The following is a 27,013-nucleotide window of genomic DNA, read 5'->3' as shown; positions in this document are numbered from 1 at the left end:
TTCCTTAACTCAGAGGTGTGGCTGCCTACAGAAATGCCAAGACCCAGGGTCCTGATGCAGCAGGAGACATCAGGGTGGGGTAGGGTTGCACCATAGCACCATCAACCCACTCATTCTTACAGCTGAGCACTTAAGAAATCCCTTTTTCTTGTCACTGAAACATTGCAGAAGAAAGGGAGCACCTGAGGGGCCAAGGTGCCCTGCTAAGCTCTGTTGCCAGTCAGTCATGTCCTGGGAGCAGTTTTTCCAGAAGTGATGATGGATTTGTGTTGGTCCAATCATTCCCTTGTGATGAGAGTCACAGGCCACTTGTCCTTGCCAGCCCTTGGAGGTCTCACCTGCTGCCTCCACCTTGGGAAGAGGGAACTGTTGGGAGAACATTTAGCTCTTCAGGTCCCTCACACACCTCCTCCTCAGAGGGATATCTGGCCATCACCTCACATACCACATGGGGCCCTGCAGGGCCACTTTACCACAGAAGGCATCAACTCTGGGCACTGAAGCTTTCTGCAGCCACACAGAGTGATGCCCCATTCAGGAACTCAGCATAATAAACTCTGTAGTCACTTCCCTGGCCTTTGGGGACACTCCTGGCAGCAAGGGAGTGCTGAATTGTGCTAAATGAATACTGGCACTCACACACTACAGGTTCTGAAGCCACTTTCTCAACTTCTGTGAGCCTTCATTTACTCAGCTGCAGGGTGGGAGTAACAATGATGCCAAAATCACAAGTTATTTTAACGATTAAATGAAACAATTCTGTAACTACTGATCAGGGTAAAGGTATTCTCTGATTTATTTGTTTGTTCCATGTGAGACTATCAGACCAGCCAATGTAGTCAGTCAAACTTGGTCATGGTTACAAGATCCACCTTCTAACATTTTCCCAGGCTGCTGCCAGCCCCTTCCTGGACCCCATTCTTGTTGTGCTCTCTCTTCCACAAGTCTGCTCCCACCTCAGGGCAGCCCAGCTTTTCCTCAGGGTGCCAGTATTTTAAGAAATACCTTGTGCAATTAAGATTTAATCAAGTTTTTCTTTCTAAAAACAAAACAAAACAAAAACCAAACAACAACAAAAAAAGACAAAAAACCTTTGGTGGCTGCCCATATCCTTTAAGATAAAAGTCAAAACTCCTTGACATGGCTTTCAGCCTCCTTCATGATGCCTCACCCCTCCCTCCTCACGTGCACCACACCACACAGCCATCCTTCCTGGTCCTGCAGTGCCCTGCACACACCCTGCTGTGTTACACCCATGTCTTCTCACACGCCTCTCCCTCTGCCTCAAATTCCTGCCCACACTTCTGTTCCTATGACATATTCTGGAAGATTCTAGATCCCACCACACTTTGTATGCACCTCTAGACTATGTTCCTGTGTGTCACCCATGGTGCAAACATGCATCAACAATTCTGTCCTCTGGAGGTCAAGGGCTGTGTTTTCTTCATCTTAGTAACCACATCTTCTACCCCTTAGTAGTGTTTAGTGCATTAATATATGCCATTCCCTCCAGAAGGGAATTGATTTCATAGTCTGCTTCCAGTGTTCCAGCATCCCAAGCCAGCTGACCTGTCCTCCTCAAGGGCCAAGTATAGGCCTCCATTATTACTCTCTCGTGTGCATCCAGTGCAACTCTGCTCCCCACCCACTGGCTTCTGCCCCATCACAAATGAGAATTTATGTGCATCCACACTTTATATTTAACTATATGTGTATGTATCTTATCTGTGGGTAAACACCAGGGTGCTAATTATGGCAACTTTCTCAAACTTTAAGCATGTAGTTTGTGGCTATGGAACAGAATAAACTAGATTGGCCAACCAAGGCTTGAAACCACAATTCCATATCATTTTGTTAAGACAAATGAAGTGAATTCCCCAGAGATAAGCTTTATCACATTCTGAGAGTAGTAAAGTAGTGATGGTAATAATAATTCTACAGCCCTAATTATCACCAATTAATCCTAGAATAACGCTAACATCGATTGCATGTTTTCTGTATGTTGAGCAGAATACTAAGGAATTTTACATGTACTGATTCAATGTTCACACCTGTACAAAGGATCCACCACTTATGGTTGTGTGACCCTGAGTAATTATATTGCTTCTTTTTGCCTCCGATTTCCTAATGAGTAAAGTGGGGAGAGTCATGCAGTCATTACTACCTCATAGTAATTAAATAAATTACTGTATATAAATGCTTAGTAATCTTCAAAACATGACCCCCTTACCCTCAAAATTCATCTGAACCTGAAGTTATCAGTCTTAACCAGTAGGGTCTATTACTTCGGAGCTGCTAATATGGCTCAGGCTGCCCAAGGGAATAACTAAAACCAACAGGTAGAAGAAAGAGAAAGCAGACTCATAATTTTCTAATAAAGCCTTTAAAATTATAAATGCAGCAATTTTACATCTTCTCTATCTTTGAGAAACTATTCTTCATGTGTAAAAGGAAGCATATATAAAAATACGCGTGGAAGCCTTATTTGCAAGAGTGAAAAATCAAAGCAATCTATATGGCCATCAATTTAGAAATGGCTAAATAGACTGTGGCAGAACCAATACATTACTAAGGAATAGGGACAAGCAACAATGTGACTTTATGCCTCTCTACAGTATGTGCAGGGCACATACTGATCTAAGTGCTTACATAAATTAATTCATTTAATCCACACATGAACTTAATGGGTATAGGCCCACTATAATCCCTTAACAAAGGAGGAGACTGAAGCTAAAGGAGGGTCAATAATTTAGATCATGCAAATAACAGATGACAGAGCTGTGATCTGAATCCATGCAGTCTGGCTCCAGAGTGCATCCTCTTCCCCATTCTACTAATCTGTTGAGTGAAAAAACAAAAAAAAAGCAAGGGTCAGACACAAAAAGTATGTGTACACACAAATGTACACACAATGCAATACTACATTGTTCCTAAATATGTACATAAATTCAAGAGAATGACTTACTAAAAAAATCATAGCAAATTATAACATTGGCTGCCTGTGCAAGGCAACAAGACTTATGAACAAGGATTGGAAATGGTGTCCAGGAGGAATTTTACCCTAATCTAAATTTTACCCTAATCTAATTTTACCCTAATCTTAGCTTTTGAGAAGACAATGTATTTCAGTATTGTAGAATGATTAGAAACTTAATATAAAAATGGCTAGAAGGAACCAGCTACTTCAAGTTAAATGAGTTCCCTAATCCTAAAAGAATTGGTCATTTACAGCTTAGATTGCCACTTTTAAGGAATTCTTTAGAGAGGACCCAAGCATCAGTGAGTGAGTGGGATGCAAGGCCACCTACTGGCCCAATCCAGGTGGTTGACACCTTAGGCAAATAAACTTAACATGCTCCAAATTACTCATTATCTTTTATCATCCAACTTCTCATCCTTCTTGTCTGCCCTAGCTCCATGAAACACCTTGCTTATATTCACCAAGATTAAATTCTAATTCCTTTTAATTTCTGTCCATTTTTCTAACTTCTTTACCCACGCTACGTAACTTTAACTATTCTTCTACAGACTTTTAATCATTCAAAGATGACTATTCATTAACCCCTAAGTCTTCTCTTCCACATGCTAGTTGTAATAGTGGTGGTGAAAATAAGTAGTGATGGTGATGGTGATGGTGGAGGTGGTAAGGGTGGTAACGGTGAGAATGAATCACAGTGGCAGTAGCAGGGGTAACAGTGATGGTGGTGGACATAGTGAAGATGGTAACTGATGGTGGTGGTGGTGGCAATGACTGTGGTGTCAGTAGTAAAGAAGATGGTTGAAGTGACGATGCTGATGACAGTGGTAGTCCTGCTAAAGGGAGTAGATGTGATAGTGGTGATGGCAGTGGGAATGGTGGAAATGGTGACATTGGGGATGACAAAGTTGGTAGAGGCAGTGGAGCTGGTGGAGGTGATAGCAGCAGTGATGATAATGAGCAGAATCAGCAGGAGTAGTAGTGGGGAAGGTGGTAATGATGATGCTATTGAAGCACTTTAATATTGAAACTACTAGCACTAGTATTGAAACAATGCAATATAGGCATGGTGGCAATGGCATTGAAGATGATGGAAATAGATATGTTGAATTCAAACTAGGCACAAAGCAAAAAGCACCTCTATATGTAAGGCTGGTTACCTGGCTGCTTAGACCCAAGTCCCTCCTGCTTTATTGCTGCCATTTGGCAGGACGGGCAGAGGGGAAGCACATGGACTGAAGTTAGAGCAGCAAAGGGGATGACACTTCCCAGGAGGGGTGGGCTGTAGGATAGCACTTTCTCCTTCCCAGCCATAGCAGTTTTTTCTGCACCTCAGCCTCCACGTCCACTTCATTTAGGGTTTGTCCAGGATGGCAATTTCTGTGTGCATTTGAGAGAAAGAAAAATGGGAATACAGAGTAAGGTAAGCCCACCAAGGGAGGCTTTTCAGGTGTTTCTACCATGGGCTAGACTTGGCCAGACCTGTCAGAGCCTGGCCCTACTAGTTGTCATTTCCTGTGGGGAGAGGTCAACAGGCAGAAGTGTGAGGTCACATTCCAGTGGTGTTGGCAAGGCCCCACCAGCCACACCTGGCTCAACACCCGCACAGACATGGAGCCCTGCTGAGGGACACTTGGCCTGTTTTGCAACAGATGGAAAGGTGAGCAATTAATCTCAGGAATCAGAACACAATTTATTCTAAAGGAAAAAAATGCTGTGCCTATAACATCTTGTGCAGAGTAACCACAACAGCCATGGCATCTCTGGAATTCAGTGGCATTTCTGAGACTCATTTCAGCAAAGGCAACATGTAAGTTGGACTCATACCAAGTTAATTCCATCCCCATCATCCAAGAGTTTGGCTGAAGCACCTCTATTATCTCAAATTTGATTTCCTGAGGGATTAGGCACACTAGGCAGCAATTACCATCACCTTGTTCTCATCTCTTTTTGTGCTTTCCCCTGAAATTACTGGCTTGCCAAGATCTGACATTTACTGAGCAAGGCTCAGGGTTAAGTGTGGCATCCATATATCCTGTCTGTAGCCAAGTCTTAAGTAGTGATGATAATGATGGTGGTGGTAGTAGCATCAGTGAAGGCTCCAAACAAGGACTGGTGACCCACTCACCATGACAAGCTCATCTTCCAATGAAATAGCATCCTTCTAGAGCCCCAAATGCCAATCATCCTTAAAATCTTACTCTTTCCTCTTCTTCCCCTTCTCTTAAAGGTCTGGTTACCTGCTCCCTCGTGGGTACAATCACCTTGGTTATGACATTTCTCCACATCTATAAGACACCACTTCATAACAGACACTGCACTGAGTACTAAAAATTGGATGCTCAGTAAGTTTCAGTTCTACCCTCAATTTCTTAGCCCGGCAAGGAAGATAGACATTAACAAATAATGTAAACACAATATGGCAGGTGGTTTTTATTTTTATTTTTTTTTTAATGTTTATTTATTTTTGAGACAGAGAGAGACAGAGCATGAACGGGGGAGGGTCAGAGAGAGGGAGACACAGAATCTGAAACAGGCTCCAGGCTCTGAGCTGTCAGCACAGAGCCCGACGCGGGGCTCGAACTCACGGACCGTGAGATCATGACCTGAGCCGAAGTCGGCCGCTTAACCGACTGAGCCACCCAGGCGCCCCAGGTTTTAAAAATATAATAGGGGTGCCTGAGTGGCTCAGTTGGTTGAGCATCTAACTCTTGATTTTAGTTCAGGTCATGATCCCAGGGTCATGAGAACCTGTGCCAGGCTCTGTGCTGAGTGTTGAGCCTGTTTGAGATTCTCTCTCTTTCTTTCTCCCTGTCTCTAGGATGGATGGAAAGATAGATAGATAGATAGATAGATAGATACATAACTCAGGCCATTTTAGGGGTTCAGAAAGGGGGCACATAACCTAGTGTTGGAAGAGGCCTCTTGGATTGCATAATATCTGGCTTGGCTGAGAACCTCCTTTCCATTCCGCCCAAAGCAAGGTCAACTTAGGGGTCCCAAACCCTAGACATCCCCTGTTGAAGAGAGCCACAATAATGTCCCCCATTCCATTACAGAAGCTAAGTAAGTAGGCTTTAATTCCAGCTTCTAAAGGTCCTGAATTTTCTGGGTTCCTCAGAGGTCTCATCCCAGAGGAGGATTTGTGTGTGTATGTTTTGCCCGTGCCTAGAGCGATGGGTTACAACTACACACCTCTCAGAAAACACTTGCTGATGCTGATGTTGATGTTGACTTATATCCCATAGGATAGCATAGTCTGAAGAGCATGGGTTCTGGAGTCAAACAGACCTACCTATAATTCTGGCTCAGTTACTTTTCAGCATGTGACCTTGGACAAGTTCTTTATATTCCTCAGACCACACTTTGTCATCTGCAAAATGTGGGTAATAGGAATACCTGGGCAGCTTAGTCAGTGGAGTGTCAAACTTCAGCTCAGGTCATGATCTCACAGTTCGTGACTTTGAGCCCTGCATTGGGCTCACTGCTGTCAGTGCAGAGCTTGCTTTGGATCCTCTGTCCCCCTCTGTCTCTGCCCCTCCCTTGCTCATGCTCTCTCTCAAAAATGAATAAACATTTAAAAATAAAATATGGGTAATATTCTCACAGTACGTGGTAAGGTTCAAATGAAGAAACACTAAAATAGTGAACATAGTGCTTTTCACATAGTATGTGCTCAACAAATGGTCATTGTCAACATTGGTAATAATAGCATTAAGTACTGAATGAGTGACTCAGAGAGAAACATGGGAGAAAACTGGACAAAAGGGACAAGGCCAGCCAGAGCCCAAGCCCAACATTAGCCTTAGGGAAGGCAACACCACTGGAGAAAATCTGCCCTGGAAAGATTTCCCCTGATCACATCTCCACCCTCAGCTCCCCAATGACACCTGACATTTTACCATAAGAGCTACATTCTTCCAAATATAATTCTGACCCTCACAAATCACGTGCCCCCAGATGGAAACCCTCTTTGAACTAATATCAGATGTGTACACTCTGTTTTAAATGAATTGTACAATCTTTCCTTGAGTTTGACATTTAGTCAAACACCTATTATTTTCCAATAGTATTTCCAAATAATAGATCTTGTTTAATCCTCACAACACCCTCAATACATAGGCAGATAAAGCCTTTTATACCTAGAGATGTAGCCCTAAGAAGGTTAAGTAATGTATATGCGGCCCCACAACCAGTGAGTGGTGAAACCAGGACTCTGCCCCATGTCTCCTGACACCTGTTCTGTCACCAAAGTCTTTCCACAATGCAGAGACGTTTCTGAGGATGATCTGGGTATAGAATGGAAGAGTCTGGGGGCTCCAAAGGAATGAGTACAACTCAGAGGACACACTGCCTGCTTCAGGGTGACTCTGGCCTGCCCCTGAAGGCAGAGCTCTGGGTCAGCTCCTGAGTCTTAGTGTTCCCCAGGTCCATGGTGTTTCAGTAGGACAGAGATGGGCCTGCTCTCATGGTTGGAGCTCCCCCACCCACAGCTGAACTTGAGGTCCAACTTCTACACCAGTCTATATTTCCCAGGAACATGTTTGGAACCCTCCAAAGGAAAATAGCAGGGCCCGTGTTGTAACTTAGGGTGTCCAAACTCTCAGTAAATTCACATATTTCCTTCACAGTTTTCCCCATATCCATGTCATCCTTGTACTGTTAATACTTTTCTCTAGCTCAACTCACTGTTTTACTTAGCCAAATTTATTTCAAAGGTATATTACCACAGCATTACTTTATTTTACTTCATCCTACACAATAATATCCATAAATATTATAAATCTGAAGTGCTTGTTCTAGTACACATTAAAAGTAGTGCAAAAGTATAGATAAATATTTCTAGAAATATTTCAAATTTTATTTTATTTATTTATTTATTTTATTTTTTTGTTTGTTTTTGAAAGAGAGAGTGTGAGGCAGGGAGGGCAGGGGGAGAAGGAGACACAGAAGAAGGCTCCAGGCTCTGAGCTGACAGCAGAGAGCCAAATGTGGGGCTCAAACTCATGAGCCATGAGATCATGATCTGAGCCGAAGTCAGACACTTAACCGACTGAGGCAGGTGCCCCGAGAAAATATTTCAAATATTATAAAACTATAGCCTTTGTAGTCTATTCATGGCATGAAGAGATGAGTAAAGTATTTTGACAGTTTATCAAAGTTAGCAAATGAATGAAAATATTAAAACAATTAGGATCTTTTTGAAGGTCAAAAGTAACATTTGTTTGCCTTTTTTTTTTTTTAAGTAAACTCTACCCTTGATGTGGGGCTTAAACTCACAACTCTGATATCTAGAGTCACATGTTCTATTCACTGAGCAAGATGGGCACTCCCAAAGATTTCCCCACCCCCTTTTTAAAAAGTAACTCACAACCTTGAGATCAAGAATCATGCTCCATGGACTGAGCCAGTGAGGTGCCCCTAAAGTAACATTTTAATAACAGTTTATCTATTCCTTTTGAAAATTATCATCCACTTACATATTTACATGTGTGTAATAAAGGTTTTCTACCTTCATCCACAATCTCAAATGTGAAGATGTCATTTTCATTTTTTAAAGGGAGAGATAGGGAGGAATATTTTTTTTCTATTCATTCTCAAATACAAATAAGTGATTATATTCCCAGATTGTTTCCTAATCTTTCCACCTCAATTAGAAATATTCATTCCGTGATCCAGTGTTGAAACTTGGTTCTTTCATATACTAACCCAATAACTGTAAGGTTGATATTTCTTTATACTTTTTACTTTAAGGTAATGTCGAGTGACTGCCCCAAAGTCCAAAACTGTTTAAGGAAATAACTCAGAAATCGAATACATGGTCCAGCACAAACCTTAATATTTTCATATGGGAGGGAGGAAAGTAGTACACAGCTATTACAATAAGAAATGCTTGTGATTCACCAGTGGAAAGCACACCTCACATTATGTAACTCCTTTGTAATCCATATAGGATCTAGCAGTGATTATGAGGAGTAAAATATCTTCATTAATCATGGAGAGCAATTAAATACCATGAATAATTTAATCAGATATTAATATCAATCTATTTGAAATTAAATCACAGCAAAAATCCACAAAACTAAAACCTTCAGAAAACTTCTGAAATTATATAATGTCTGATTATTTCCTTCTTTGGGGGCAAATGGGTCTTATAACTTCATGGAGTTGCCAGAATTAGACCAGAGAACCCAAATTTGGGAAGAGAGAGAAAGTCAATATTCTGTTCAGACTCAAACCAACGTTGTTATAAAGCTTGCAACAATTCTCCTGCCCTTCCTACCTTCTTTTTCTCTCTTACTCTCTTCCTTCCTTCTGTTCTCCACTTCATTCTTTCCTTTTTTCTTTCCCTTCAATAAACACTGACTCAGTGCCTGGTGTATCCATAGGCTCCAGGTTTACTGAGAGCTGCAATGCCACCCCTGCCCTCCAGGAGCAAACAATCTTGTCTGGGAAGTGAAAATAGGACAGAGACCTAATATGTTCCCCACCCAGGCTAAAACACAATGTCCAGGCCACTGACAATTCTAGACGTGGGCTAGATTCTACCAGCATCCACTGCATGTTGTGCCAGGCATGTGCTGGATGCTTGGGATGCAAGGAGCCCCCAGTGTGGTGGGGGCAGGATTACTGTGCTGCAGATGAGGTGCTCCCTCAATCAGATGGGGTGTTGGGCAAGGTTTTTTGGAAGAATGATGTCTGATGGAATATTGAAAGGAAAATAGAAGTTAGACAAATCAAGGAAAGGGGGCATTAACAGATGTAGCAAAAGCACAGGAAAAATACAAAGTTATTAAACACAGCCTAGATCAGTGGCAGAGAGGGTCATTGAGTTTGTCTGAAGCAAAATGCTTCTACAAGGGAATAGTCAAACATAGGCAGTACTGAACCACAAAAAGCCCTTTGGACTAAGAAATCAGGGCTTCATCCTCATGTGGAGACACTGAAGACTTTTAGCTGAAGCATGACCTTATTGGGCAAATCTACTACCATGGCTAGAGAAACAATGGAAAATGATGTGGGCCAGTTTGACATGTAATACCGTTACTGTGGACACTGAGGGCTGGCTGACAGCAATTCCAGGGCCAACATTCCCAGGAGAGAGGGAACAGGTTCTATGAAGAAGAGTCTGATGTGAGGAAAGATACTGAAGTCTGTGGAAAGGAGACAGAAACACATATACACAGATATATATACACACATCACACACATATATGTGTACACATAAACATGGATACATGGACATATGGACACACACCCCACACAGACTCAAAGACACATACACATATCACACATGCCTACACACATGTATAAGCATATAATATGTACACACAAACATGTGTGCACATATATACACAGACAGGTACACACATTATACATGTCCATACACATCATTCATTCACACAAGCATCACACATGGACACATACACATCACACGTGTGTACACACATCACACATGCACACCTAGCCACATACACATGAAAGAAAATATGAGAACCAAAGCTCAAATCTGGAGAAACCTATCTACAGTTTTCACTATTTTCCAATCCCAACTCAAAACACCTCTTCCAAGAAGGCTTATTCAGTGACTCCTTTTCTCTGCATCCCCTTATCCCATGGGCACTTGGCTACTATTGCCCTAAGTGACTTGTTTTTCAAATGCCCCATTAAACTGCTGACTCTTCCTCTGCCCCTTACTCCTACTCTCCCACACATACACTAAAAGGTTTGCAACAACATGAATGGAGCTAGAGAGTATAATGCTAAGCGAAATAAGTCAGTCAGAGAAAAACAAATACCATATGATGGAATACTCATAGATGGAATTTAAGAAACAAAACAGATGAGCAAAGAGAAAAAAAGAGAGAGAGAGAGGCAAACAAGAAAACTATAGTTAAGAAACACTCTTAACTATAGAGAACAAAGAGATGGTTCTGAGAGGGGATGGGCAAAATAGGTGATGGGGACTAAGGAGTGCGTCTGTGATGAGCACCAGGTGGAAGCAATCACTGTGTTGCAGACCTAAAACTAATATTTCACTGTAGATTAACTATGCTGGAATTAAAATTTTTTTAGAAGGTATTGTTTCTGACTGCACATTCCCAAGGGAATCCTGGCCCTGTGAGGAATAGATGGAGACAAAATGAAAACATTTGATGGAAAATAATGACTCTGTGGAGTTAGAGTCAAGGGGAACTGAGGCACTAGGTTCTGCACAAAGAGTCATCGGAGATGAGAACTAAAGGATTGGGGATTGGTTCTCATGCAACTAACCTTTCTCCTCACTTACTATGAAGCCACTCTGTGCACATAAAGGAAGATAAAGATAATTAGCAATCTGTCAGGGAGACAACAAATACCCACTGAAATTCAACAATGAGGTCTTAAGGGTAAAGAGGTTACAGGGCAGGCGGAAGTAAGATAAGGAGCGGGAAAAGGAGCACAGCCACTAAAACTAATGGAGGGCCATGGGGATATGTGCATGATGAAAATGTCACATGGAAAATCAGCACCCAAAATGGAGAGTTTATATGAAAGGAAGGTATAAGTAAGAAGGAAAAAGAGATGAAAGTACTAACCAAGACTTAACACTAATTGTATTTAAATACTGGAATTAAATGTAACTTGTTTTCTCTGCTTTACTTTTCAAGTTATGGTGAGGCTACTTGGTTTTTGTTTTGTTTTTCTTTGTATTTTACAACAGAATGATTTACTAGAAAGTAAGGGGCCAGTTCCACCACAAGGGGATTCACTTCTAGGGAACATTCAGGAGATAAAATAATCCTTCCTCTGAGACCCAAAGTGATCTTTGCTAATCATAGAAGGATCTAAGGCAATAGTAGCTTGCCCACATGTTTCTCTTAATCCCCAGCAATTATATCCACCCTGGGTAATGATACTCTGCAAAGGTTACTCATAGCACAGGCCAACTTTCCTCACCCAACCCTCCTGCTAAATCCCTCCCTCCTCCTCCACAGCAAGCTTAGTGGGGGGAAACGCTCTTGGGGAAGAAAAGTACCCAAAATGCCTCTCACTGGAACAAGGCTAGCAAACAGGGAGGTATGAGAGTTTCTAGGCTCTTTTCCCAGGGGCCCTTGATTCTTGTCATCCCACCTAGTTTCTTCCCTATTACTACCTCTGATCCTCATTTCTCCTTCCTCTCTGTCCAGAGTGAGGCCCTGGGAAGGAGGGACCAAAAGAACACTGGACAGAACTCAGACTGACTTGTATGCGTGGAGAAATTGAAGTTGGGGGAGGGGCATGGGAAATGTGAGCCCAAGATCACAGGTTTAGAGCACAAGAACTCCCAAGACCCCAATACCTCAGAAGAGAAAAGATTCTAATCCTTAACCTTCAGAACAGACCAGAGACTGGGAAACCTCAGAAGTGCCCCCGGGTGCTGCTTCAGGCCCCTCCAGAAAGCTGACCACTGGACCATGGGTGATTAGTATCTCTAGGAAAGCATGATCCAAGGGATATTCTGAAAAATAAGAAAGGGAGATGATAGGGGAATCAGGCACCTTGAATGAAAGATGGGGGGTGGCAGGGGAAAGCAGCTTGCCATGACCAATCTATTTAAAGTAATTTCCATGGAAAACTAAATCAGATTGTATTTTCCCTGGGATATGAGGCTAAAATTCTCATCTCCTTCACTGATGAACAAGTACATATCAAATACTCTGAGTTAAATGGAGAAATGGAAAATTAGGAGCATCCAATCTTGCCTAGATGCTGCTCCTAGTCCAGGAGAGAAGGCCCTAGGAATCCACACCAGATGTGAAAAATGGTTCCATAGCCCTTCACCTTGGAACTCTCTGAGCATATGAAGGGACCCAATGGAAAAGTCAGTAGAGGCACACAAACCAAATTGTGATTATTCTTACATTTCTAAGCAATCAAAAGGTTTGCCATAAATCATCCACCCAATTTCAACAGCTTCAACTGTTGAAATAAGGTATAGTTTGAAGAATGAACAAAAATTAAGGATAACCAGCAAATGTGAGGAAAGAGCTTTCCTGGTCAAAACACAGGCTGGATCCAGATTCTGGTCTTCAGTAGTAAATCCCCTTAGCTGTCTTTGAGTCAGAGAGGTCACATCCAAAGCCTGCTGTAGCCCCAGGGAATTCCTGAGAGACCCATGTAAGAGTTAAAATTAGATTTGAGACCAAAATGGAAAGAGCACTTACCTTGCCTTGATTTTCAATGACTCTCAGTAAAGGAGAGGTATATTGGTGCTGGTCATCTAAAGCAGCATGCTCCTGAAAGAATTTGAGTTAAAGCTTTAGGCCAAAGAGCCTAGAAGGCTGTGGGTCTGAAATGTTTGTGCTTTATCCTTCACATCGTTTTGATTTCCAGATTTTATTTGACTTGGGAGTCAGTTAAAGCAACGATGCATTATCTGCCCATGGATAATCAGTGGATTAACAGTGGACGGGCTGAACCAACATTCTTGGGCCACCAACTACCACCAGGCACAAAAGTCCTGAGAGGCCTCCTCTGACACAGCCTATCTTGGAGCAGGACAGGGCCCATAACTGCTGTTCACTGTTCCTCCCTGCTTGTAAAGTTTATATGTGAGCCCTCAGGCTATGCAGCAGCTGCCCACCTGTTGAAGGAACTCAGCATCAACAATTTCCTTCCAGGCCCAGAGGCTAGAGCACTCAGACCCAGGAGTTTACCTGAACATGTCAGCTCAATACTTTTACGGTCTTTGTAACTACTTCCTGGTCTCACTGCCAACACCTGGAGATAATCTTGTCAGGAGAAATCACAAAGCCTCAGCGGAGTCTGCAGTGGGAAAAGCTTAGAATGGGAAGGCCAGAGACCCAGGCTCTAGTCCCGGGCCTATTGTGTGGCCTTGGGAAATAGTTTGGCTTCTCTGGCCCTTGGGTTGTTCATCTACCTCCAACAATGGTAAAGGTCTATCAGATGACCTCTACCTCCTCTTGGCTCCTACAGTCCACTAATTAACAGAACTGTCCTTGAGCACCTGGGAGCAACCACAAGAGTGAGATCTGTTCCCTGCCTCCTAGAAGGTGTGAACCTGAGCCTGCCTGGGATGTCATCCCCTCATTCTGCCCATATTGATTCAAAAAGAAGAGGCATGTAGTACTTGGAAAGAATGCAAAATTTGGAATCAAAACAACTGAGTCTGAATCCTGGCTTTGCCACTTAAAGGTTGGGGAAATGTAAGCAGTTCCATTAGCCTCTATGGGCTGATTGCTTTATCTGGGAAATGAGGATGACATCACTGAGCACACAGGACCCTTGTGAGGAATAGACAAGACCCATATGTAGCAGCAGTCCATAAACACCAGAGTCTGTCCACACCAGAAGTGTCTAAGCCAAGCAAGTGCAGTCCCTGGGCACACTGCTCATCTTGCATGCATCTACAAGCTATTCAGGAATGTTGGAAAAACTCTGCTGTGGGCCTCCTTCTCCATGCAGGGATGAGCTCCAGAAGCACGCAAAAGAGAGTCATTCAAAAGTCAACACGTCCAAATAAAGCTCCAGGATGCTATAAACTCTCTTTGAATCTTAGGATGCAAAATAAGGAACTAATGGGGACCCAGCTGTCAAGGACAGTTATAAGTTGAAAAAAGGAGACAAGGCTACTGGATGTGTCATTAGCAGGCTGTAACTGGTACAGTAGTTCCTTAAGGGATTGGAAAGGGAAAGTGGCAAAGAAAATGGAACCAGTGGGTGGATGGACCTAGGGAAGCTTCCTGGAGAAGGAATTCTAGCAGCCATGAACCACTAGAGAGCTGTCCTTCTCCCAGTTCTCTAACAAAAACAACCACCTCTTCAAACTGCTGACCCAGGAACGTTGGAGAGAGGATAAATATGTACCCTGGAGCGGGGAGGGGGGGGTGCGGCGGTTCTGAAGCTCTGAGGCACCTCCTGGGCAGGCCTAGAAGAGGAAACTTTCACAGTGAATGTAAACAATGTTACGTTTAGGGCTTCCAAGCTCTATGCCTGCCCTGCCAATGCTCCTGAGCCCTTGCCCTGTGTCTTTTTTTATTCTTTACAAACCACCTGTTGCCCTTTAACCCTCAGTTAGGTAGGTTGTCAGCACTCAATCATGAGGAGGCATGTGTGTAGCTTTAGACACATAAAGACTGTAATGAGTAGGCTTCTATCAGGCTGGGGGCTCCCCATATTCAAGAGCTGTGATCTCCCGTCAGACTGAGGATTGCCTGGGATAGGGACCATGTCCCCCCCACCCCCCACCAGAGCTGTTAGTCAACAGGCATTAAGAATTCCTTTCAGGGGCACCTAGGTGGCTCAGTCGGTTAAGCTTCTGACTTCAGCTCATGTCATGATCTCACAGTTGGTGAGTTTGAGCCCTGCATTGGTCCCTATGCTAACAGCTCAGAGCCTGGAGCCTGCTTCTGATTCTGTGTCTCCTACTCTCTCTGCCCCTCCCACACTCACGTTCTGTCTCTCAAAAATAAATAAATCTTTAAAAAATTTTTTTAAATTAAAATAAAAGAAGTCCTTTCATTTCCACCAGGATTCTGTGAGCAGCTATTAATTCCTAGCACCACACTGAGCACTGAAGCATTTGCTTTCTGGTCCATCCCCTCTAAGGATACAGGTAAAGGCAAGAACAAAGATGTGATCTGTGAGGCTGCAGAACTCAGGTGTGCTAGCACACATTCAAGGTAAGTATATAAGGGTTATAAATCTTAAAAATATGACATATGAAGTCAAAAAACTTCAAATACCCAAGTGTAATAATTCTACAAACTTCCATCATTTCCTCACTGATTTGATGAAATGTGATCATCAATTGCTGTCCACACAGTATCTCATTACTTCTGGTCTCGAGGGATAAAATGGAGAAGCAAGCTCATATGTTCACCTCAGGCAAGGTTAACTTAATGCCTACAAGATCTAGCATTGCTGTCAATACCATGTTGCATCAGCCTCTTCTACAAGTTAGCAAAGTAGAATGTACTAGTTAGAAAGGTTTTCTTATTAAATGCTACCTAGAATAGCAAAGGCAGGCATGGAATATCCCTCTCCAAAATCCACCAAGGAGATCCGTGCACAGCTTTGACAAGGTTTCTGACTCTATTAATGTTCAGTGTAGTACCCAGTACACTGTGTTGGCTGGATCAATGCATAAAGCTCCAGAATCTCAAATCTTATATATAGAAAGAAAGAAAATATCATATCTTTACATACTCCAATTGACATGGGCAATTTGAAGATTATTAGCTTTAAGGGATTACCTGCACTTGAGGCTTCCAAACTTGAGAATTTCATATAGTAACATTTCCCTCTCTTCTGTGATAGACAATTTTTATAGTTTGACAAGTAAGGACTTGAAACAAACTACAACCTCCTGGAGTTTCCATCACTTTTAAACAAAATGATATTTTTAACACACACAAATGTAGGAAGGCCATAATTTCAAAATAAAAGACTTTTCTTCTCAAGAATACACTACTGAGGGGCACCTGGGTGGCTCAGTCAGTTAAGTGTCCAGCTTCGACTCAGGTCATGATCTCACAGTTCGTGTGTTCGAGCCCCACGTTGGGCTCTGTGCTGACAGCTCAGAGCCCGGTGCCTGCTTCGGATTCTGTGTCTCCCTCTCTCTCTGCTCTTCCCCCACTCATGCTGTCTCAAAAGTAAATAAACATGGAAAGAAAAAAAAAAGAGTATACTGCTGATATCCTTTTACTTACATTTTCCTCCAGACTAGAGAACACACAGTAATGGGCCAACATGGGCCCACAGGTCAGTGCTGGAATTGTACATGGTCTACACCCTCTCTCTTTCTCCAGTGCTTCCCAGCTAAATAAAACCAACCTTTGTTATACCCATGGTAGTCATCTAGTTGGGGCTTATTTCCCTTCAAAATCTCACTGGTGCCTCAGCTTCAAGTTGAGAAACATGCTTTCTCCAATAGGTCCTGGCTTCTCCCTTCTGGCTAGTCTCTCAGGAGGAGAGCATCTGGGTTTGCCTGGGTTCATGCCTTTCAAACTAAAACTGGAGCCACGGGTTTCTGAAGGCCACAGTCTAATCAGGACCACTTGATCCTTAAAACTCCACCATAATTAACAGTCAATTTATTATTGGAGCTGTCATTTCAACACACAGATGGGTGGAACAAAGTTCAAATGCCATAATTTAGACAATAACAATTGAGTTCCAGTGATGAAAGAAGCGGGGGAGCATGCCATTCATACATAGAGGTGATGCTACTGATCCAGGGTCAATGGGGAATTTTTGAGTCATTTTCCCACAAGAACTTGCCTCAAGTTACCCATGGACTCCCTTCTGGCCTTGGTGTCCAGGGGTAGGCCACGTTGGAGGTAAGACTGTGCTGTAATAGGAGAAAACAATAAAAACAAAAGCATCACCTTCTGCACTTTATATAACTATTCCTGCTTCCTGAGTCTATGAAACAGGTATTATTCTTATTTGATAGACAAGGTCACTGAGCATCAGAAGCCTACTTATTCAATAGTCAACAAATAACTACTAAGTGCCTCCTATGTCAGACACTGGGTAAGGTGCTGTGACTTTGTCCAAGGTGACACAGCTGACAAGTACCATAGGGAGCACCCAAACCCAGTCACTTAACCTCAAGTCCCCTCCATTCCACGGCTGCCTCATAGGCTGAGGACACTGTTGCCACATAAGACCTCAGGATGTCAGGGCCAAAGGCCATGGTGGGAAGGACCACATGATCCTTCCTTGCTCCTCTGCAAGGAAAGTGAGTATCAACGATCAGAGGAATAAATCTGCAGAAATAAATAGATGTAGATACCCATGTTCCATTAGTAATAGCCCTGTCTATGGTGTAGACTCTTGGGCCAACTCTTGGGCCAGTTATAGCCCTGTCTATGGTGTAGACTCTTGGGCCAACTAAGAGTCTGAGACCTAGTCCTCAAGCACGGACCTCTGTTCACAGCATGAACCCTTTGTCATAGGTTGTGGAAACAATGTCTGCCATCCACTCTAGCCAGCCATCCCTGCTGCCACACAGTTGCATCAGAGAAGGGGCCAGTCACACACTATCTCAAGAATGCCAAAATCTTCATGAATGGGCCACCCTGTGCCTGTAATCAACAGACAGGTGGGGTGACAGCCATGGGTCACATAACTGAGGCCAAACATGAGAGGCTGGCCCAGATCAATAGATGAGTCAGGGCTCAGAGTATAAAACCTTGGGAGCTCCAGTGCTCCTAACATAAGCCAGCATCTCCTCTCCTCACTCAGCTCCTGGTGCTTCAAGTAAGTGTGAGTTCTCCTGACTCTCATCTTCCCAGCTAGTCTTCCCCAGGCCTGTGCAGGCTAGGTGGACTAGGGGACAGATTGGCAAGACCTCTGACCCCTTTGGAAACTATAGGACCTCTGACTTTCCAACTGCATTCATGTTTAGAGGGAATTCAGGCAGGAAGGCAGTGGGGGCTGAGCTGTTGTTGTGTGGATTTGTGTCTCTGATCTTCTGGCCAGAATAGGAACTCCACAAAGACAAGACTACCTTCTATCTCTATGGCACCCCTCTAGGAGCAGGCAAGTGATGGGCACAGAGTTCTATCTATCTCTATGGCACCCTTCTAGGAGCAGGCCAGTGATGGGCACAGAGGGACATTTTGCAGACTGCTCCTATGAGTGGGCAGGATGGACCTTATGCACTGGTCAGGAGAATAGGCTGAGTCTTAGTTCCAGAGAGTAAGGGAGAACAAGGAGAGTAATGCAGACAATGCTGCAAATAGTGGATATTTGGGGAACCTCAGGAACCCAGTGCCAGTTTTTCAGAGATGTTCTGAGAGAGAAATGGCATGAGATGCCATGGCACAACATCCTACTATTAATGGCCCCCATCAACCAAGCTTGGCTGTAAGCAAAGCCTACATCTTCTGGTCAGAGATTCTTATCCAAAGGACCACTGGGTCCTTTCCCCTGTGTACAGACAGGACCAGACCAGGGGGAGACTGCTTTTTCCGATAACTAGCTTCCGGATCATGACTAGGCTCAGTGGGACAGACCAAGAGTTTGAACTAAGAGCTTTTGCAGAGAAGGGGGGGGGGTGGGCAACAGCCCTCTGACATTCGGACAAACCTTCCTATGTTTTGTCAGGGATAGGTAAAATCCTCCACCCTAGGTGGAGGTTTGTGGGAATTTCTATTTGCATTCAGAGAATCCGTGTTGGGATTGGAGGAGGCATGAGTGATGAAGTGCTCGAACTGTCTCATTTTTCAGGAAGTGAGGATAGAGGTGGGACTGTGGGTTATTTGCTTCCAAATCACTCAGATGCCAAAGGCAGAGCTGGGAGAGAGAAATGTGAGCAGTACCTGGGCTATTTACTGCTTGGTAAAGACTTTCTGAGGGGGAAACGACTAATCCCAGGAGTCCCATATGAGAGTTCTTCCCGGTCTAAACAGAGGGCATCAAGCCCAGCCTGGCCGTGCTGCCCTGGAGGATGATGGGCGTTTCCACGGCTGTCCCTGCCTCTTCCATGCTCTTGCGGTTGGTCCAGTGATGCTCCCCGCTCTCTTTCTAGGCTTCTCTCTCTCCTTAAACAAGATGTCTCACCAGAAAAAGCAGCCCACCCCCATGCCCCCAGTGGGCTGCGGGAAGACCTCCGGCGGGGACGGCGGGGGCGGCGGAGGCGGCGGAGGCTCCGGTTGCGGCGGCTACTCTGGAGGCGGCGGAGGCTCCAGCTGCGGAGGCTACTCAGGAGGAGGCGGAGGCTCCAGCTGCGGGGGCTACTCCAGCGGCGGCGGAGGCTCCAGCTGCGGAGGCTACTCAGGCGGCGGCGGCGGCGGCGGCGGTTCCAGTGGGAGTGTCAAGTACTCCGGAGGTGGTGGCAGCTGCGGGGGCGGCGGAGGCTCCAGCTGCGGAGGCTCCAGCTGTGGAGGCTACTCCGGGGGCGGTGGAGGCTCCAGCTGCGGAGGTGGAGGCTCCAGCTGCGGGGGTTACTCCGGGGGCGGGGGGGGCTCCAGCTGCGGAGGTTACTCTGGGGGCGACGGAGGCTCCAGCTGCGGGGGCTACTCCGGGGGCGGCGGAGGCTCCGGGCAGCAGGTTCAGTGCCAGAGTTACGGAAGCATCTCTAGCGGCGGCTGCGGCGGGGGCTCTTCCGGCTGCGGGAGCGGCGGGGGCTCCTCCGCCTGCGGGGGCGGCGGGGGCTCCTCCAGCTGCGGGGGCGGCGGGGGCTCTTCCGGCTGCGAGGGAGCTGGCTACTTCTCCTCGCAGGAGACCACCCAGACCTCCTGCATGCCGCAGCAGAGCTACGGAGGGAGCTCTTCCTGCTCTGGGGGCGGCGGCTCCTCTGGAGGCGGCGGCAGCTGCTTCTCCAGTGGTGGGGGGTCGTCCTGCGGTGGGGGCGGCGGCTCCTCCGGGGGCGGCGGCAGCTGCTTCTCCAGTGGTGGGGGGTCGTCCTGCGGTGGGGGCGGCAGCTCCGGTGGGGGCTCCGGAGGTGGCAAGGGCGTCCCGATCTGCCACCAGACCCAGCAGAAGCAGGCGCCTACCTGGCCAAGCAAATAAGGCCAGTTGGACGCCGCGGAGACTGAGGAGCTAGAGCCGTTTTCCGTGGGCGCCTATGGGCTCAGCGCTCTCTTGATATTGCCGAGGTTCCCAAATGCTTCGTGTGTTACACCCAGACGAAGCCTTAGAGTTCTGGGGCTGCTTCTTGTTCTGCAGGTTTTCCTCTTTGGTTTCTGTACAACTACCTCCCAACCCCAGTGCCTCCTCAGTCAATAAATTTGCAATTCATGAGAATTTCTGGGTTTTAGTCACCTTTGTATCTTCCAAGTCACATTTCATTCATTTCCTTTCCTCCGTTCACTCATCCGTCCATATATACATTCATTCAACAAATACTTATTTTTGGGGGGGAAGGGGGTCAGCAGAGGAGGGAGGAATGACTGGCAACCAGAAGCAAAGATGTGAGCTCTCTGTTTTATTGCTTAAGATGGTGAGGTGATCCTCAAACACAAAGATTCTGCGGACAGATTTCCATGAACATCCCCTAGTGGGTTGGATTGCCACTCTGGGTCTTCTTCTTGAGCTCAATGCTTTTTAAAGACAGGTCTGCCCTGGGGAGATGCTGTCTCGCATAGTCCAGAACTTGCTCTGCAAGGTCTGAAGGCAGGGTGGCTTCACATGAGGAGCACTAGCGTATGCTACCCAGACTCACAGGAGAAAGAATAATTGTATATATGTGACTCTCTACAGCGTGTGAGATGTTTACTAGGTACCTGTAGGGAGAGGAGGAAGTACAGGAGCTGTTTCCTGGTCTCTTAACGACGCTTCACCTAACTTAGGAACATACAGCGCAAGTGTATGCAAAAAACATACCAGTACCAGAGAGGTCATGGGGAAACACAGGAAGCATACCAATTAGCAAGGAAAAAGCTCTAATTGCTCTGTTAATTGCATAGGTCTCAAAAGAGATGTAGAGTATCAGTCTGGCCAAGAACTCTCCAGGCCCCATTTCATATCTTGATTCTACTAGCTCTAGGTAAATGTTAACTTATTGATTTACCTGGAGCAAAACACCTGCTACACCAAAAATCCAAAGTACTCTCCTTACCCAGTTATTGCTGGAGACAAAAAGACAAATTATCCCTCCCCAGTTCTTCCATTTAGAGAGTCAAAACAGGTAGCAGCTTTAAAGACCCAATAGTCCAACCACTGCATACTATATACACATATACATATGTATATTTTTTAAATAAAAGTAAGACGTTTAGTTCTGTATCAGATGGAGTAGATGCACTTCTTATCGCTCCAGCTAAATGTAACTAAAATATCTGGGCATAATATATTTAAAAAAACATAAGGACAGTCTAAAAGGTGGAGAGAAGAAGGCAGAGTAGCTAGGGTCCTCAGAACTTGAGGACTGACACTGTCTGTGGTAAGTTCCCTGGGTTTCCTTTTTGCTTCCTATTATCTTAGATTGGGCACTGCAAAGTCTGCAACCAAGAAATGCCAACAGGTGCAAACAAATACCTCCCACCACATCCAAAGGACCAAGAAACATGACCTAGAGAGGCAGAAATCTTTTATGATAATATCCACCTTACTATAACTAACCACCCTGGAAAAAAAGAACGAGAAGATTGGACTTCTCCTTTCCAGTGGTAAGGCGATAACACCCCCTATGCACACACTTCCTTCACTGGTGTAGTATTAGCAGAGACCTGCTGTAATGTAAGATTTGAATAAGATCCAGGGTCTCAAAACATAATGCCTGGAATGTCTAGCACACAATAAAAAATTACCATACCAAGAACCAGGAAAATCTCAACTTGAATGAGAAAAGACACAATCAATACCAACACTGAAATGAAACAGATTTTGGACTTTAAAGATATTATAAAAATGCTTCCACAAGAATTTACAAACACACTTGAAAAAAATAGAAAGTCTTGGCAAAGAAATGGAAACTATAAAGAAGAATTAAGTGAAAATTTATAATAAACAACTGTAGAATTAAATTTTAGAATTGAAAAATATAAAATTCACTGGATGTGTTCAGTAGCAGAATGGAAATCACAGAGTAAAGAATCAGTGAACTCGAAAATAGGTCAATAGAAATTATCCAATCTCAATGACAGAGAGAAAATAGGCTGAAAGAAAAGAAGAAGAAGAAGAAGAAGAAGAAGAGAGCTTCAAAAGCCTGTGGGACAACACAAGAGCTAGCACTCATGTAATCAGAGTCCCAAAAGGAGAAGAGAATATGGGGCTAAAAAATTTAGAATAAATAATAGATCAAAATTATGTAAATTTGGTGAAAGACATAAATTTACAGATTTAAGAAGGTAAGTCAACTTCAAACAGGATAAACCCAAAGAAAGCCACACCAATACATCACTCTATAAAATGAATTTAAAATGAATGAAAGACTAAAAGTTAAGACCTGAAACTATGAAACTCCTAGGAGAAAGCATAGGGATAAAGTTCCTTGATAATGGTCTCAGCAGCAATTTTCTGGATATGACAACAAAGCATAAGCAACAAATGCAAAAAGATAAATAAATGGGACTACATCAAACTAAAGTGCTTCTCACAGCAAATGAAAAACCAACAAAATGAAAAGGTGGCCTACAGTATGGGAGAAAATATTTGCAAATCATATAACTGACAAGGGGTTATAATCTAAAATTTAGAAAAATAACTTACAACTCAACAGCAAAAAAAAAAAAAAAAAATTAACAACTTAAACACTGGCAGAGAAGCTGAATATACCATTATCCAGACACACCAATGGCCAACTGGTACATGAAAAGGTACTCAACATAACTAACCATCAGGGAAATGCAAGCCAACATCACAATGACATATCATCTCACACCAGTCAGAATGGCTATACTCAAGAAGATAAGAAATAACAAGTATTGGCAAGGATGTAGAGGGGAAAAAACAAACAAACAAAACCTAGTGCACTCTTGGTGGGAATACAAATTGGTACAGCTGCTATGGAAAACAGTATGGAGGTTCCTCAGAAAGTTAAAAATAGGATTACCATTTAATCTAGAAATCCCATTTCTGGGTATATATCCAAACTGAAATCAGGATCTTGCAAAGATATCTGTATATACAATGTTCACTGCAGCATTACTCCCAATACCTAAATGTCCATCAATAGATGAATGGATAAAGAAGACCATGTATATGTGAATATTATTCAGCCAAAAGAAAGAAGGAATTCCTGCCATTTGCAACAACTTGGATGGAACTTGAGGGCATTATGATAAGTGAAATAAGTCAGATAGAGAAAGACAAATACTGTATAATATCACTTATATGTGGAATCTAAAAAAGACAAACTCAGAGAAATAGAGAGCATCCTCATGTTTATCAGGAGTTGGGGGGATGGAAAAAATGAGAAGATATTGGTCAGAGAGTACAACTTCCAGTCATAAAATTAACAAGTTTGGTGGTCTAATGTAAGTATGTGATTATAGCTAATAATCTTGTAACATATACTTGCAGGTTTCTAAGAGAATAGATCTCAAATATTTTCATCAGAAAAAAGAATAGGTAACTATGTGACAAGATGGAGGTAGTAGCTAATATTATAGTGGTAATCATTTTGCAATTTTTAATGTATCAAATCAACATGTTATATAACTTACACAATGTTATATGTCAATTATATCTCAATAAAGCTGGTAAAACATATAATAAAGATGCTTATAAGAGTTGTACACATAAAAGCAAAAGAGAGAGACAAAGAAATGATGTTTATAGCAGCACTCTCAACAATAGCCAAATTATGGAAAGAGCCTAAATGTCCATCAACTGATGAATGGATAAAGAAATTGTGGTTTATATACACAATGGAATACTACGTGGCAATGAGAAAGAATGAAATATGGCCTTTTGTAGCAACGTGGATGGAACTGGAGAGTGTGATGCTAAGTGAAATAAGCCATACAGAGAAAGACAGATACCATATGGTTTCACTCTTATGTGGATCCTGAGAAACTTAACAGAAACCCATGGGGGAGGGGAAGAAAAAAAAAAAAAAGAGGTTAGAGTGGGAGAGAGCCAAAGCATAAGAGACTGTTAAAAACTGAGAACAAACTGAGGGTTGATGGGGGGTGGGAGGGAGGGGAGGGTGGGTGATGGGTATTGAGGAGGGCACCTTTTGGGATGAGCACTGGGTGTTGTATGGAAACCAATTTGACAATAAATTTCATATTAAAAAAAAAAAGAAATGAAACCCACACCAAAAACATTATAACCAAACTTCTGAAAACTAATGACAAAGAAAAAAAATCTTGAAAGCAGGTAGAGAAAAATGACACATCATCTACAGGGAAACTGTGGTTTAAATGACAGTAGATTATTCATCAGAAACCAGGAAGGAAGGAAGGAAGGAAGGAAGGAAGGAAGGAAGGAAGGAGACAAGGAAGGAAGGAAGGGAGGAAGGGAGAAAAGAAGGAAGAAAGGAAGGGAGGGAGGAAGAAATCATGAAGGCCAGAAAGAAGTGGCACATTTTTCAAGTGCTGAAAGAAAAAATTGGCAACACCAAATTCTATATACAGTGAAAATATTCTTCAGGAATGAAGGTGAGATATAGTCTCAGATGAAACAAAACAAAACAAACCAAAGATTGTTTCCAGCAGACTTACTCTCAAAGAATGGCTAATAGAAGTTCTTCTAACAAAAAGGAAATGATCAAAGAAAGCACCTTAAAAATACCAGGAATGAAGAACAATGCAAAGTATAAAATTATGAGTAAATTTAGGACAGTATCTTTCTTCTCTTGAGTTTTTAAAAATAATATTGAAAGTTGTACCAATAACCAAAACATTGATGTAGTTCTCAATGTATGTAGAAATATTTAAGATAATATAATTGGGGAATTTAAGTAAAGGACCAAAATGGAGATAAGGTCTACCTTTCAAAATGTCAATAGCAATAGTCTGTGATAAGTTATGTTGTATACATAATGTAATATCCACAGTAGCCACTAAAATAAAAAACTATACAAAGAGATACAGTCAAAAATATCATCATAGGTAAATCAAAATCAAATTCTAAAAAAAAAAAGAAAGGTAAAATTTTATGGTAGTATAGCATACATTTTCAGATGGTCTCTAACTTACAATGGTTTGACTTAAAATTTTTTGATTTTACAATGGTGTGAAAGCAATACTCAGGAGAAACCATACTTCAAATTTTGAATTTTGTTATTTTCCTGGGCAGCTCCTGGTCAGCCACACAGTTATAAAGGTAAACAAATGATACACTTACAACCTTTCTGTACCCATACAACCTTTCCATTTCCCACTTTCAGTACAGTACTAAATACATTACATGAGATATGCAAACCTTTATTATAAAATAGGTTTTGCATTAGATAAATAATCTAATGCCCAACTGTAGACAAAAGTAACTGTTCTGAGCACATTTAAGGTAGACCAGGTTAAGCCATGTTGTTTGGTAGGTCAAGATGTAGTAAATGCATTTCAACTTAAGATGTTTTCAATTCACAATGTGTTTACTGGGATATAACTCTGTTACCAGACTTGGGTCCCTGGTCCTAGCAAAGGTAGAAATGAGGCTGGACCCAAAATTTAAAAGCACAGGCAAAACTTTATTGGGGCTTATGCTGGAGCACAAAGGAAAGAATCTTTAGGCTGACTCACTGAGGAGAGGTCAGGGAGGATTTTTTAAAGAAACTTAGGTGGGAAAAGTGTGCCATCTAAGCATGTAGAAGTGGGGATTTATTAGCACCTGTGCACTTAAACATCATGCTTCTTCATGAGTTGCATGTCAAATTAACATGTTAAATCTCCACACCTGAGAGTGACTTTTACTATTATAATGAGGAGAAAGTTGGTGAAAGTTCAGCACTGGGGTCCATCTTGGTGCAGACTGGTTTGGACTGGTCTTGGCTTGCTCCTTAGCTGGTATTTTGCTCTGCAAGAAAAGTGCTAAGGGCCACCAGGCAGCAGGAGGCTTTCCAGGTGCACAGGGCCTTGCTCCCAAGGTTCCTGACTGTTTCAACCCTGCTAAAAGTTGAGGACATCTGTGTACAAATGCACAAAATAGAAATGACAGATTAATTTTTACCAAGTGAACTCACCCCAATAACTAAACCTTATCCCTGTCTTAGTCATTAACTATGTCAGATGTATCATTATTCTGACTTCTAATATTTTAGGTTAATTTTGCTTATTCTTGAAGGTTATATTAAATATAGTCCTGTGGTATGCATTTTTTGTGTCTGGCTTTTTTTGCTCAATATTATCTCTGGGAAATGTGCTTGCTTTGAGCAGTAGCTTCTTATTTTTCATTACCATTTGGTTTACCAGTGTGTAAATATATCATAGTTTGTATTTTCTATTGTCAGTAGAAATTGTTTTGTTTCTTTTTGTTATAGCTTTGAGACACTCAAGTCAGTGATTAGTTTTCCACAAATCAAATCTTTTTTTATTATATTTTTACAAATCAAATCTTAATATTCTGTGTTTTCATTACCACTTATTTCAAAATATTTTATATCTTCTGTGATGTTTTTTTCCTTAGCCCATGAGTTATTAGGAGTGCTTTACCTAA

At 42.9% G+C, this 27,013-nt stretch overlaps 1 protein-coding gene and 1 long non-coding RNA gene across 5 annotated transcripts; one reads left to right on the top strand and one right to left on the bottom strand.

Moving 5' to 3' along the window:
* Nucleotides 1–1,052: 1,052 nt before the first annotated feature.
* LOC109260897 (uncharacterized) lies at nt 1,053–25,774 on the bottom strand. Its single transcript, XR_002077192.2, has 3 exons — nt 25,608–25,774; nt 4,138–4,357; nt 1,053–2,838 (listed from the first exon to the last, which is right to left on the bottom strand). It is a non-coding gene; the product is annotated as an uncharacterized LOC109260897 (long non-coding RNA).
* On the top strand, nt 18,097–20,716 carry LORICRIN (loricrin cornified envelope precursor protein). 4 transcript variants are annotated; one of them, XM_053900650.1, is made up of 4 exons: nt 18,097–18,226; nt 19,500–19,703; nt 19,740–19,850; nt 19,971–20,716. In XM_053900650.1, the coding sequence occupies exons 2-4, from the start codon at nt 19,523–19,525 to the stop codon at nt 20,480–20,482; spliced, it is 804 nt and encodes a 267-aa protein (XP_053756625.1). In that variant the 5' UTR covers nt 18,097–18,226; nt 19,500–19,522; the 3' UTR covers nt 20,483–20,716. The 4 variants fall into 4 exon arrangements, with proteins under 4 accessions (XP_053756625.1, XP_053756624.1, XP_053756622.1 ...); XM_053900649.1 differs by having other exon boundaries at nt 19,500–19,850; XM_053900647.1 differs by having other exon boundaries at nt 19,500–20,716.
* Nucleotides 25,775–27,013: the final 1,239 nt, after the last annotated feature.

Source organism: Panthera pardus, unplaced genomic scaffold, assembly GCF_024362965.1.
Source record: "Panthera pardus isolate Hobbes unplaced genomic scaffold, ASM2436296v1 HiC_scaffold_120, whole genome shotgun sequence".
Taxonomy (NCBI): Eukaryota; Metazoa; Chordata; class Mammalia; order Carnivora; family Felidae; genus Panthera; species Panthera pardus.
Note: the sequence above shows the minus strand (reverse complement) of the source record. Positions and strands in the feature narration are given on the sequence as shown.